General features: G+C 34.7%; 1 protein-coding gene across 3 annotated transcripts in view; it reads left to right on the top strand.

Moving 5' to 3' along the window:
• Positions 1-15,230, top strand: part of GPBP1 (GC-rich promoter binding protein 1) — a 74,678-nt gene that overhangs the window by 43,897 nt on the left and 15,551 nt on the right. For 2 of the 3 annotated variants that reach the window (XM_040452762.1, XM_040452753.1), the window contains exons 4-9: positions 1,418-1,541; positions 1,667-1,890; positions 4,683-4,749; positions 5,816-5,875; positions 12,597-12,781; positions 13,354-13,494. In XM_040452762.1, coding sequence (XP_040308696.1) covers positions 1,418-1,541; positions 1,667-1,890; positions 4,683-4,749; positions 5,816-5,875; positions 12,597-12,781; positions 13,354-13,494 — 801 coding nt within the window. The remainder of the gene's footprint in view (positions 1-1,417; positions 1,542-1,666; positions 1,891-4,682; positions 4,750-5,815; positions 5,876-12,596; positions 12,782-13,353; positions 13,495-15,230) is intronic. The other variant, XM_040452771.1, reaches the window with a different exon arrangement.

The following is a 15,230-nucleotide window of genomic DNA, read 5'->3' as shown; positions in this document are numbered from 1 at the left end:
TACTTCCATCTATCACTTGGATGATAGCAGTTGCTGCCAGGATCATGAGAGTCTTCTCACCCTAATCTGGCCTGCAGACCCTTGTTTTAATTTTTTTCTAGAGAATTTTAGCTCTGTTATTGTTGCATCCTCATCACCAAAACTGTTAGGGTCTGTGAAGGGTTTGTGTTTTTATCATACTTGCAGGCCTAGCATGGTAGCCTGTTGTTGTTTCATGGATGCTGGTGAAGACCTGAGATGGTCAAGGACTCTCTTTCATGGCACAATAAACAGCATCAAGATAAGGCTGGGGCAATAGGGGAATGATACCACAAGGTCCCACAGTGGCAATGTGGAAAGGCCCAGGGGATGACCCAGTATGTGCAGTGGTTTACATTTTAACTGATGTACTCTGCTCATTGTCCTGGAGATGGTTGTAACATAAGTCCAACCCAGAGAAATGGTCAGGGCATTTTATTTTTATTTATTTATTTAAAAAAAAATTTTTTTTTTTCAACGTTTATTTATTTTTGGGACAGAGAGAGACAGAGCATGAACAGGGGAGGGTCAGAGAGAGAGGGAGACACAGAATCGGAAGCAGGCTCCAGGCTCTGAGCCATCAGCCCAGAGCCCGACGCGGGGCTCAAACTCACGGACCGCGAGATCGTGACCTCTGGATGTAGTCGGACGCTTAACCGACTGCGCCACCCAGGTGCCCCAGTCAGGGCATTTTAAAAGTTGGAAGTTTTGATTGTGATTTTATCAGATTCATGGGTTAATACTGGGGAAGAAGAGCAACCTTTAAAAACACTTGTGGCTTTTTATGTTCTTTGTAAATCCCTAATTTTTAAAAATAGTTTTTATAAATAATTATTATTTTTTGAGATTTTAGTTATAAGTAATCTTTACACCCAATGTGGGGCTTGAACTCACAACCCCGAGGTCCATAGTCACATGATCCACTGACTGAGCCAGCCAGGTGCCTCTATATGTTCTTTAGATAATTTTCAAAAAACACTTGTTGTGGGGAAGAGGAGTTTGGAAATCAGTCTGGAGAACTTAAAATAGAATTTAAGCTTCATTTGCCATAACTTTCTGTTGCTCAAGAAAATCTTGAGCCATTTATATTTAAATTAAGTAATGTATGATACAGAATGTCAAATTCTGTTACTTAAGAGAAGTGTACTACGTTTTGCCTTGTTTCCCTTACAGTGGTATTTTACTTTTAAAGTTTTTGGGTAAGTAGATGTGGTTGTTAAGCTCTTTCAAATTAGCTTCTAATAAGTTACCAGTTAACCAAATACATGGACAGTAAATACAGAATGTTCTTAACCATTTAGAATTCTTGGAAATAATGTAGGCCGGATTATTACTAGTTTTTAAAGTTATATTTAGGTTTTATGTGTATGTTCATGTATGTGTTTATGATTTGTTTCAGTCGTCACTGAATTTTGAGAAGCATTCTGAAAATTTTTCATGGACAGAAAATCGTTACGATGTGAATCGTCGACGACACAACTCTTCAGATGGCTTTGATTCTGGTATTGGACGTCCTAATGGAGGTAAAATTTGCTAAGAAGTGAGAGTGTAGGATGATTTTCTTCATGTTGTTTTAAGAATGCTTTGTGATTCAGTAGTTAACCAGAGCCATCTTTGAATTTATGTTACTTTACCATTCTTAAATAAGGTAACTTTGGAAGGAAAGAAAAAAATGGATGGCGGATGCATGGAAGAAATGGTACTGAAAACATAAATCATCGAGGGGGATACCATGGTGGAAGTTCTCGTTCTCGTAGCAGTATTTTCCATTCTGGGAAAAGCCAAGGACTACATGAAAACAGCATACCTGACAATGAAGCAGGGAGGAAAGAAGACAAGAGAGAACGCAAACAGTTTGAGGCTGAGGATTTTGTAAGTTTCTTGTAACTTTCATACAAATGAGGTTTCTGCAAGCGCCATTTTAACATCAAGGCTTTCTTAGGAGATTTTATCACTATGGTTCATATCTATAGAAATCACAGTTGGTAGGTTCAGTTATGTTTAATCTTCAACATTTTGTGAGGCTCTTTGTTTATATAATTCTCTTTCCTCAATTCCTCTCCCTCCTCCTACTTACTCCTGTGTCTTAACCATATAATCATTTAAAAACTTTTGATAAATCTGTGTCATTTTATTTCTTAAATTTGAACAGTTTCCCTTAGAAACAATGGCTGAGCTTGCTAGCTTTTTTGTAAGTGCATCATAACATCTCTGAAAAGCTTTTAAGCTTTTGGAAAGAATATTTTACTAGTACATTTTATTTAGACTGTCTCTTTTAAGTAATGTTTTATTTTTCATTTATTACCTTTTTTTAATAAAATTATTTTAACGTTTATTTTTGAGACACACACGCACGCACGCACACAGAATGTGAGTGGGAGGTGGTGCAGAGAGAGAGGGAGACATAGAAGCTGAAGTGGGCTCCAGGCTCTGAGCTGTCATCACACAGCCTGATGCAGGGCTTGAACTCAACTAATGGTGAGATCAGACCCAAGGTGAAGTCAGACGCTTAACTGACTGAGCCACCCAGGTGCCCCCATTCGTATATTACTCTTAAGTTACTTCCAGGATAGTTCTCCTTGTCTTTCAGCTACTTTATTCAAAAGTTTCTCAGTGGTTAGGGAAGGTAAACCACTTGTTGGCTTAGGTCAGATACAATTAGAAAAGTTAACTCCACTCTTAAAAACAAATTATGAACTAGTTACAAACAATTTTTTCTTTCTTTCTGTATGTCTGTCTCCCTTTCCTCCCCTCCCTTCCCCTCCTTTTTTTGAGAGAACACGTGCAAGTGAATGATGCGGGGCAGGGGGGAGATAGAGAATCCGACAAGGGGCAGAGGGAGAGAGAAGTGGGGCTCATCTGAATTGGGGCTCGTGCTCACCTGCTGCAGGACTCGAGTTCACTAACTGTGAGGTCATGACCTGAGTTGAAGTCAGATGCTTAACCGACTGAGCCACTCAGGTGCCCTACAAAAATTCAGAATTTTCTTAATTCTTCTTTATTTTTAAATCACACTATGTGACTGTCTAAACACATTGCTTCTCTAGTTGCATGAAAAATTGGTCTCGTGTAAAATCTTACTGATATTGGCATTTTTTCTTGTGGTTCATCTCTGGTAATTTATTATTTGTCTATGTTCGTTCTTCAGTATATATTTGACTGGCTCTGAGTCTAGCCGTTTTGAAAGGTGAAACAAGATAGCAAGGTCCTACTCTCACTGAGTTTCTGTTCTATTAGATGTATTCACAACATAAAAAGAAAGTAATTAGTATTTTGTAGAAAATTTAGGTAAAAAGTGACAGGACGGCTACTTTTTGGAGATCAGGAGACGTTTCTCTAGGGAAGTGACATTTAATCTAGGGCCTGGTTGGTAAGGAGTCAGCTTTATTAACCCTGGGAAGAGGGCCTAAGGTGGGGAGCAAGCTTGTAATGTTTGAGGGGGAAAAGGTCAGTATGGGTAAAGTGACTATTCAACCAGATTAGAGAGGTAGCAGAAGGTTTTGATTGAGTAGGACCTGGGCAGGTAAAGGCAAAGACTTTCAGTTTAATTATAGGTGCAGTAGGACGAAGCTCCTTTGGATCAAAGGAAAACTTTGGATCATTTGATCTGATTTTAATTTTTTAGAAGAGTATTTTAGTTGTTCAATCTTGAATGAAGAACAGTGAGTGAGAGCAGGGAGACTAGTTAGGAAATAGTGGTATTAGTTCAGAAGAAAATGATGGCTTGGCTTGAACTGGGTAGCTGTGACTAGCAAAGATAGTGTTTTTGTTACTTTGTTAAAACAGCCTTGTTGTCGCTGTTGCTGATCGCTTCCGAGGTCATGATCCTAGCCCTGAAGATAGATAGACCTATAATGTAATTTCTAATACTGTATTGTTTAGAAAGCACCTATTACTTCCACGAAAGTCTTCTCAGTCCTGTTAAGTTTGTATCAAGGAATCATACTGGTATGCATGTATACTCTTTTGGGACTTCATTTACAATAATGTCATTAGAGTCTAAATAGTTTACTTTTGTTGGTAAGTAAAATATATCAAGATTCATTTTATTCAACATGTGTTAAATAACTTCTTTAAGGCAGGCATTGTTGCTAGGTAACACAGAAAATACCTGGAAATTTAGGATTCTAAAATTGGTTTTGAGTACACATTCAATGCTGAAATCACTTTTCTTTTTAATATCCTGTGAATCACTTGTTGAAATAAAAATTTGTACTTTGTTTTGAGAATGAGTGTGTTACAACGAATGCATCCAGCAACGAAAACCTAACACCTGTTGGGAGTAGTCTGATTTTTCTCTTCCTTGCTTTTGACCTTAGGCTAAGAAAGGGTGATTTTTTTCCAGTTGATGAAAAAACCACATTGTCTTGTTTGCTCTTTTTTTTTTTTTTTTTTTTTAAATCCACGAATTCTCAAGTAGTTGGGGATAAGAATATTTAAAGACTATTTCCTTGTTTTCTCTTTAGTAGAAGTGAGTATAGATAGTAACCATTTTGATGGTTAGCAGAATAAGTTAGTGAGGTTCCTGAATGGTCTTTAATAGTTAAGAGTTCATCGTATCATATCAGGGTTTTTATCAGTATGGTTTTGAGATTACTTTTAAAAGGTTTATTTTTAAAAAATGTGAGCAGCGTGAACATTTATTTTCATTCCAATTTTTTCAGCCATCTTTAAATCCTGAATATGAAAGAGAACCAAATCAGAATAAATCATTAGCTGCAGGTGTATGGGGTAAGTAATTTTTAATTTAACTTTGAGGGGTATAAAATGTTATTTGTATGTTTCACTTTTTTGTGTTTTTAAAAATAAAGAGTAGTCTAGAATTAAACTTACTCTTATAAATATGTTTTTGAGTGCTCAGCTACACAAAACGGTAGCACTTACCTTTTAAAAAGATACTGGGGATAGAAGGAGTTTGATTTGAAATACTTGACTTGCACAGATTAGTACCATTAAGTATACTTACGAGTTTTTTTAATGGTTGTAAGTTAATGTAATGAATCAGTGTTGTTTCAAATGCAGCCTGATAATCTTAAGGAAACAAAAAACTTAGTTTAAATTAATTTTTAGTTTTTCACAGTTCAAAACTTAAAACTGAAAAGATAAGTACTTCTAATCATAGTGTGACATAAAATTAATCTTTTTACTTATGAAAATGGTTATACGTAGAGAGTATTAAATACTTGTATAAATTTGCCTATGGAACTAATCTGTTTGGAATTATTTGCCTTTTTGATTGTCAGAGCTTAATGACTTTTTTTTTTTTTTTGGTAATAACCCCTTTTCTTTAAAACTGCTGAGTTTAATTTGATAGCATCTTACAGAAGATTAAAGCGCACTCATAGAGTACAAATCAGACAGCTTTTTAAAGATTCAAGTGAAGTTTAAAATAATGGAAAAAATTTTAAATATGAAGATTTGATATCTGAAAAATAAATTTAATTATTTGATGCCAAATTCAAAGGCAACGAATCCACTTTGGAACTTATACACATTTTCATTTGTATTTTCCTATTGAAAATTATCAACTTACCAAAATAAAAGGATTGTGGCTTGTGACAGCATACTAGTGCTAATGATAAAGGCATTATTTTAAACTTTGCCACTTCCTATGCTGTTCTTTAATGTATTTATGGGTGATAACTCTGGGGCATTACTTTGTTTTCTTTTGATCTCCCGATTTATTTAAGGGCTTTTTGAGGGTGGGGGTGGGGGTGGTCAGACACTTTTGTTAGAACCATGTGAATGGCATTGTTTTTTCTGTATTGCAAATTAGTATTTCTACCACTCTCCCCAGGCCTACACGCCCAGACACACACATACCCAACCAAAAAAATCTCCCAAGCTCCTCTCTTAGGTATGTTTCCTTATTATTCAGTTTTTCTGGGAACAGCTGATTGCATAAGAATATAGAACCACCTGGAAGGTGTTAAATAGAGTCTCTTAAGAAATTAGGAATAATTTGGATTTGACTAGAATGAAAGTAAATAAAAAATTAATGTCAGTGAGCTTTTGTCATATAAAACTACCTATAGATACTATTGGTACTGATCCTTGGTTAATTTAATAATTTTAGAAATGATTTAAAGGCAAGTACATCTTTGAAAATATTGAGAATAAAATGTATTAATATAAAGATTTTGGTTCTACTGTTTCAGGGTTGGTCTAAGGATTTTGAGCACTAGTTGAAAAGATGTTTAAAAGGAAGATGTTCTGTGCCTTAGGTAAACTAAGAAGTGTGTTTGCATTAGAAAAAAGAAAATGGTTAATTGTGGCTTGATTAACTGTTAAATTCCCAGTACTTCCCATAGGAATACAATGAAGTTTTCATTGTATTACACTTCACTATTCCTTTCTCACTTTCCCCCCTGGGTTCCCAAATATCGTTTTCCCCATTGCAACATTTAAAATAGCAATGTTCCTGAGGAAGACATGAGAGAATTTTAGGAAAGACTTCAATAGAACTTTTCTAGTGCTACTTCCTTCCAGGTAAGTAAAAATTTAATAACCGAAATGTAATATGTATTAAACAAACCAGTTTGTCCCTGAAACTGTCCTTTTGTAGATCAGAAATTGCAAGAATCTAAACAAAATATCCCAATTAAAAAAAATACCTTGAGGGAAAGTAACTAAACTGTTTAAAATATAATTACATAAGTGTAATTCTACCTAGAACTTATTTAGCTTTTTAAAAAACACCTTCCTGCAGCTTATATCTGTGACTTTTTTATTGTTTTGATCTTAATCAGGAGCACTGTTGTTGGGTGTCCAAGGTTAATGCTTACTAAATTAATCTATATCTTTAATACTTGAAAACTAAAAGGTACTTGAGTGTGCCTGTGACCATTTAAAAATACTCAGTTGTGTGACTGATATATTTGGGAGGTGAGAAAGAGAAAAAATGATGTGTATATGTTTGTATACAATTTGATACATAATTAGTAATTGTTGATTTGTGTGTTTTCAGAAGTACTACTGGCTATTTTTGTGTTGATGAATTATGTCAGCAATGTATTATTGGCAGAGTCTGACATTAATTCTAAAGATACTAAATAATGAAAAATTTCACTCATAGTAATTTAAGCATCATGTTGTTTAAACTTAGCATTTATTTTTGTGTCTATTCCTTGATAACTTGATGAGCTTTCCTGTTTTTTGCTTATATTTGATATACTACTTAAGAGCATCAATATTCATTTTTAAGAATTTTATTTGTTTGGCTTTCTAAAAGCAAATTGGTGACTATTTCTTAAAGATGGGTTATTTTCTAGAGAATTCCAATTATAGTAGCCGAAAGCATACACATTGAGTGACATGCATGTTTACATTAAGTGAATTCGATTATGATGAAAGCCAGTGAATTTTGTTTTTTAAAGGAACTCTGTAAGTAGAATTAGGAGAAAGGATAATCCTTACCGAATTTCTTTGTAAAAGTATCTGTTGGTAGTTTATATGTGGAAATGACTCCACTTTCCTTGAATGTCTTACGAAAATAGTTTTTAAACTTAGAACAAGAAGAAAAAGGTAATGCAACATACGTTAAAGGTTGATAAGGGAAAATTAATAGAGTTTGATTAGACAACTTGACAGAAGTCCATTTTACTTGGTCGGAGTTAGAAGTATTATTTGTTCATCGTGTAAGTTCTTTTAGAAGTATGAGTGATGTAGGGGGCCTTATTAAAGAAAAAACACCATACCCCTATTGTTGGCTTACATTATAAGTTAATGAAACTCATTTGTTTCAAACTTCTATTGTGAAACAAAACAGATTTGTACGTTAAAAAATTGAAAACCAAAAAGATTCAAACCACGTCAGTTTCTTTAAATCGGAAACATTTAGTTTTCTGCGTTAAAATTAGTGTTCACAATAGGAATTTGTTTTTATTGCTGAGGTTTGGGTTTGATATTTGTGTATTACTGTATTTTATGTGACTAAGTTTCTTCTTCAAATTAGTGTGAAAACTTAATTCACATGTGATTCACCCTTCATTTGGCCGTATGCTTTTGTTCACCCATTAAAGTTAACTCTTTTGTCAAGATCATGAAACCAAGTCAGTAACTTGGCATCAGAAAAGGGTGGATTTTGATCTCACTTGGTAGTACGCAGACTTTTTTTCTGACCATTTAGTTACAGGCCTAGTATGCTTATTTTTAGTTGGGGATGGTAACAATTTGAAGTATTTGGCATAGCAGTAAATACTTGAATTCCCATTTTCCCCACTAGTATATAATATAGTAGTTAAGGACATTTGTTATGGAATGAGATAGATCAGGGCCCCTAACATTAGGTGTTTTACCTGATGGTTAGACTTTTGGGTAGATTACTTAATCTGAGTGAATTTTCTCATCTCAGAGATGAGGGTGATCACAATTTTAATGAGAAAAGCAGTATAAATATTAAATTGCATAAAATATTAAAATTATTGTGTAAATCAATCTATGTAAAACACTTGATCATGTTAGAGTTGTTTAATGAACCTGAACGTTAGCTAAGTTATGTTCAAATCTAGTCAAGTGATGGATATTCTTGTAGATTCATTAAAAGGCAAAAAAAAGAGGAATTTTTAGGGTAGAGATCAAAGAATAAAGTAATAAGTGATTGAATCAGAAAACGTATAGAAGACACTTGGAGGGAATGTAGTGAAAGACAAGAGGATGAAGAATTGAAATGTTTGCTCTTAACTACACATGTTGCCAAATTAGTTTGTATTATAGGTGGCAGTATTTTAATTGTTTTTTTCTAGAAAGAATTGAGCCAGTCCTCCTCCCACCATTGACTTTGTATTTAAGAAAAAAAAAATCTCTTGTATCCATAGATATTGGGAGAGTATAAATAACAAGGAAATAAAGGGATATTTAAAGTCAGTTATTGTCAGATAATAGTTTGTGAGGGTAGCAGAAAACAGGTATATGAAAATCTAAAACTCCTTTGCCTTCAGGTCTTTTTAACTTAAATTTCAATGACAGTGCCTGCTTATCTGAGTTGGAAATAATATGGACGTGTAATTTACAGAGGGAAGTCACTGAGATCACTTACTTTCTAGTTTTTTTTTTAATACAAGTGTTTGCATATTGTTAACCAGTTGACAAAGTAAATGGAGAAAGAATAGAAGGAGACATTGGATACTGTTTGAATCTAACTGCTTCAGCACTTGAAAGATTAATGTCAGAATTTGTAGGGAGAATCTGAACAGATGAACATGTTTATAAGTACATTTGACTCTTGAACAGTGCAGGAGTCGGGGGCCTTAATGCCTGTTACCCCACCCCTTTGGTCGAAAATCCCTGTATAACTTTTGATCCCCCCGCCCCCCAGACTTAAGTACTACTGATAGTGTACTGTTGATTGAAAGCCTTACCGATAACATAATTGATTAAAACATATATTGTGTATTACATGTGTATTGTGACAGAGTAAGCTACGAGAAGAAAACCTTATTAAGAAAATCATAAGAAAAATATACTTATAATACTTTTATGTATTTATTGGAAAAGTACTTGCATGTAAGTGGACTGGTGCATTTCAGATCTTGTTATTCAAGGGTCAACTGCAATATAAATGACTCAAAGTCTGGACAGTTAGTGCTGCCATCATCCTTTTCATTACTTTTATTGTAATGGTTGCTATTAAGAGCTCTTGTTATTAAATGGGCAGGTTTATGTAGTATATTCAGCACAGTTACATAGGATATAGGTTAGTCTGTGTTTATTTCTGTTAGAATTTTTCTCATCTTCTGTAATTTTGTAAATCAACTTAAAGTTTAATACAATATTGAAATATAATTGGAAGCATACTATAATGGAGATAGTCTGACTTTTCTAGATTTTTTTTCTAGTATTTTAAAATATTTTACAGTAATTCTCTGACAGGAGCTATTTTTCATTTTATAGATGAGAGAATTAATAGAGTTGGAGCAAGATTCTATAAATCTGGTATAAATGCCCATGTTCTTAACCTCTGTACTGTACTTACTTTGCTACTTAGTCTTCTATGATTTATTTCTTAGGCTTCACATTTCTTTTTTTTTTTAAATAGGTTTCACACCTAACGTGGGGCTTTACCTCAAGACCTTGAGATAGAGTTGCATCCTCTACCGACTGAGCCAGCCACATGTCCCTTCACCTTCCTTCTTTATAGAATATTCTGTCTTTGCCCTGAAGGCTTCTTTGAGGAAAAAGCCACATTATTTTTTGCTCTAGATGTCCAGGAATCCAGTTTTAGGAAAGTGAACTTAGTAGTTAGGAAGTATGTTGAGGTTTAAAGATAACATACCTGTTTGCTTGTCTGTTGTTTCTCTTCTGCCTTCTAATTTGATTAATGATTGCTTATACACAAAAGTTTTCTTTATTTTTTTTCTTGAACCTTCAGCTTTCCATGTGGGATCATTTTTCGCCTGCCTATAGTACATTGTTTAGGATATCCTTTAGTAACTTTCTTTTCATAGCGATTGATCTTTGAAAAGTTTCGCTTCTGCCCTCTGCCATGTGTAGCTTTTTCAAGTACAGGTCTGTAATCCAAGATTCAGGGGTGGATCAGTCCCATCCTCAGCTGTTAGGTTCCTTTGTGCACACTCAAAAGTTTTTTTCTTTACTTCTTCATAAATGTGGGTTGACATCACCCCTTGCTGATGATGGTGACTCTTTTCCTGTTGTATTTGTTTTCCTCCATTATAGTAATTTTAACATAGGACCTACTTTAAGGTAAAGAAGGTAAACTTGTGTGCTTAATGGGCCATTTTGAACTGGAAGTGTGCTTATCAGCCATGTTTGAACTTCTTTAATTGTGGTGTACTGATAGAAATGTCCTCTGTTTCAGCACTTGACTGTCCGAGACCTTGCAAACTCTTACTGCCTTTCGCATTTCGCAGTATCAGTCATTACTGATTCTTGAGATTCCTTTTAGCAATCTTTTTTTTCCCCAGTTTTATTCTCACCATCATCTGTTTACCAGAATAATTGCAAAGCTTAAATGGTTTAGTGCTATTTCTAGGGTTCTTTTTTCATCTGTGAGATCTTTCTTTCCCTTCTTCTTCTTCTTCCTCTTCTTCCTCTTCTCCTTTTTTCTTCTTCACTTATTTTGACAGAGAGAGCACGCATGCGTCTGAGTAGGGGAGGGGCAGAAAGACAGGGAGAGAGAATCCTAAGCAGGCTCCATGCTGTTAGCACAGTGCCTCTATCGGGGGCTCGATCCCATGAACTGTGAGATCATAACGTGAGCCAAAATCAAGAGTCAGACACTTAATCAACGGAGACACCCGGGCACCCTGAAACATCTTTATACTTAATTTTTGTTTTGTTGACTTAATTGTGTAAGTTCTTTAGAAAAGCTGTATATTGCTGATTTAATTTCTGTTTTTGTGTGACCAAAGATTTCTTTCTTAGCCTTTATTCCTTGGGCCTTGTAAGGCATCCAAGAAGTTGGAATATTTGCCTTAGTAGATTAGCCATGTGTTTAACTTTTAAGAGGATTTGCTCAGTTTGCTCTAGGTTCTTGTTCTTTTATACATCAGCAGTAAAATGAAGTAGCATACCAGCTCTATATTTTGAAGATTTTGAAGCCTCAGATGAAGTTTGAGAGTCTCTTCATGCCCCATAAGTCCTTGTTTAGTTTTTGAGATGATCCAGTAGTAATTTTGGTTTGGTTTGTTTGAGGTGGGGCATCATCACAAACATTTAGGCAACTCAGCATGTCACAGGAACTTATTTAATACACAGTGCTAATCTTGATTTAAATTTCCTAAGCTTTCTCCCCTTAATTCTTTTATTCTAAACTCTTCAACTATGAAACTGACACTTAGAGAATTTTTGTAAAGGAAGAAAGACATACTTCACCACAATAATTGTGAACATGCTCAGGTGTAATACCTACACTAACTAAATTCTAGGATTAAAATTAAACTCTATGGGCAGGTTTTCATATTTTAGCAATTGAATTTCTCTTGAGAAAACAGCTCTGTTAGCAATTATTCCTAGTACTATCTTCAGAAGAATTGAGTTTGTTACCCTATAACTTACATAATGCCTTCATTATAGTTAGATGGCCAGTAAATATTTGAATGACTTGGTATTGTGAAAATAGAATTCTGTTTTTTATTAGTCACAACTTGAGTAGCAATTTAGAAATTGAGGGACTATAGTTCTTTGTTTATTGATAGTAACTTTGTAAGTGAGATAAGAATGAGAAGGAGTTAGAAAAACTATTTTTTGAAACTGGAGAAGAGGAAAATATAATGTACTTTATATTCTGAGCCTTAGGAGACTGGAATGAAATTTGCAATTAAAAAATTTAATTAACGTTTTAGGCCAGTGTTCAGCTGAATTCATTTGTATTACTTGACATTGTGCAATCCTTGCTATATTCTGTTTATGTTTTAGCTTTATTTATGAAGCAGGAATATAGCTTATACTTATTTAACTTAATTATTTTGCCCAGGAAGCAGCACTTATTTTTAAATATAATCAAGGATTGGATTATGGTGTTTGTGTGTGTGTGTGTGTGTGTGTGTGTGTGTGTGTGGTTTAATTTTATGCTAAAATTTAAACTGTATGTAACTCTTGCTCGTGCTTTATTTATGCAGAATATCCTCCGAATCCTAAATCTAGAGCTCCAAGGATGCTGGTCATTAAGAAAGGTAATACAAAAGACTTACAGCTATCTGGATTCCCAGTGGTAGGAAATCTTCAGTCACAACCAGTTAAGAATGGGACTGGTCCAAGTGTTTATAAAGGCTTAGTCCCTAAACCTGCTGCTCCACCTACAAAAGTAAGTTCTAAATTGTTTAAAATGCAAGTTTTAAGTTGGTACCAATTGGGTTACTTTGAGAATAGAATGTTAAAAAATTTTATACCATAGTGGGAGGGGTTGTTGGTGGGATACTGACTTTAAAGTGGAAAGAGTTCACCCATTGTGTATCATTACTTTTAATTATCTTTTAAATGATGTGTGTGTTTGCTCATGTATGTGTTTTCTTATATTATTGGTAGTAAATCTATAAAATTTTGTTTTGCTAAATAGTACATAGTGCTGTTTCCTTGCTGTTCAGTTTTAGGTTTTTGGAACTCGTACTTGTGTTTTCTTGATATTAGGCAAAACAAACCTGACTTTAGGTTTGTAAGACCTTGTAAAAATAGTAATGTAGTCAGATGTTTTTTGTCTAAATACCAGGCTTTGATTTTAGTTGTAGAAAAAGAAGAGAAATATGTAGGAATGATTAAGATGTAATACAATAATTATTTTTATGAGTCACACACAGTCATCTGTATTGTGTTCACTTTGTTTTTCTCCTCTGAATAATCTGTTTTTGATAGACATTAATGTTTGATGTTTTCCTCTAGCCTACTCAATGGAAAAGCCAAACTAAAGAAAATAAAGTTGGGACTTCTTTCCCTCATGAGTCTACATATGGTGTTGGCAACTTCAATGCTTTTAAATCAACTGCCAAGAATTTTAGCCCATCAACAACTTCAGTGAAAGAGGTATGGTATTTAAAATTATTCCTGAGGAATGCAACATATCTTAATCATACAATGTAATAGTGAACAAAAGGCATAGATTGATTAAATGAATACATTAAAATGAGATATTTTAGTTCTTCCCTAAAACGTGATTCAAGTACTTTGCTCTTTGCTGATCAGTTTTGCACTTTAAGTATGGATAATTTAAATATATATTTAAAAGTTTATTAAAAAAATTTTTTAATGTTTATTTATTATTCAGAGACAGAGCATGAGCATGGGAGGGGCCGAGAGACGGGGAGACAGAATGTGAAGCTGGCTCCAGGCTCTGAGCTGTCAGAACAGAGCCTGATGTGGGGTTGAACTCACAAACTGAGATGATGACCTGAGCTGAAGTGGGATGCTTAACTGACAGCCACCCAGGCACCCTTCTTAATGTATTTTTGAGAGAGCACAAGCAGGGAAGGGTCAGAGAGAGGGGGAGACACAGAACCCAAAGCAGGCTCCAGGCTCTGAGTTGTTAGCACAGAGCCCGATGCGAGGCTCAAACCCATGAACCATGAGGTCATGACCTGAGTGGAAATCAAGAGTTGGACACCCAACCCATTGAGCCACCTAGGCTTCCCATTGCCACAAATAATTTTTAAGGAAAGGATTATGACAGTTGCAGTTTTGACACTTGTGTTAAGAGTTAGGCTATGCTGTAGGATTGAACTTTGACTGAAAATGAGGATTTGTATTATATAACCTTCCATTGGGTATGATGGACATTTCATTATTTTATTAACATGTTTTATTAGTGTTAACACTTAAGGGGCAAGAGAGGAGAAGAGGGAGGGGAAGGTGCATATTGTTACTTTATGGACTTAATATGCCTGGTAGCTTAAGTATTTTTTTGTCATTTGGCCAGGTTTCTGAAACTTCTAGACCATTGAGTTCTCTGATTAGTTGAGGATCAAAAGACACTTGTGACTATGTTGCTACATTTGAAATTGCTCTCCGTACTTTGTTGGAACATCATAGCCCCTCATAATCATAGAAATTTAGAACTGGAATGAAGGGACCAGCATTCATAGCTGGTAATCGTGGCTTAGATTCCTTATAGTTTGTAGATAGTGTTGCCAATAGTTAAGCATTACGGTAGTTTTCCATGGCTACAAATTTTTGTGACACGGAGTTGTAACATTCTATTTTCTAATGTATTCCACTGTCAGAACCCCCAAAACAAAAGGACTGTAGTACAGGTCTCTCCCTACCTCCCTCCTGCCCAACCACAAATATTTTCCTTGGTGAAATCCTACCTGATAAACCCTCTGTGTATCTGTGTGTAAATAATTATAAAATAGGTTTTATTGAAACTATTTTTAGGACCCTAAAACTGAGGAACACAGTTTTAAAAATCACTCTTATATGTATTTTAGGCATATTTAAATAGCTTTAGAATATTTTATAAAATTGTATTTAAACTCTTAATTTAAGGGGCACCTGGGCAGCTCATTCAGTTAAGCATCTGGCTCTTGATTTTGGCTCATATCATGATGTCATGGTCGGGCTCTGTGTTGGGTGTGGAGCCTGCTTTAGATTCTTTCTCTCCCTCTCCCCACACCCTGCTTGCACACATGCCTTCTCTGTGTCTCTCAAAAAAAAGTAATTAAAAAAAACCCTCTTAATTTAAAACAGTAGTTTTTAGTATTGCCAGACCTTAATTGTTTTATGCTATAACAAAATCGTTTTTTTTTTTTTTTTTTTTTTTTTTT

This window comes from Herpailurus yagouaroundi, unplaced genomic scaffold (genome assembly GCF_014898765.1).
Source record: "Herpailurus yagouaroundi ecotype Mexico unplaced genomic scaffold, PumYag 29, whole genome shotgun sequence".
NCBI lineage: Eukaryota > Metazoa > Chordata > Mammalia > Carnivora > Felidae > Herpailurus > Herpailurus yagouaroundi.
The sequence above is the reverse complement of the archived record's forward strand: the minus strand, read 5'-3'. Positions and strand labels throughout refer to the sequence as shown.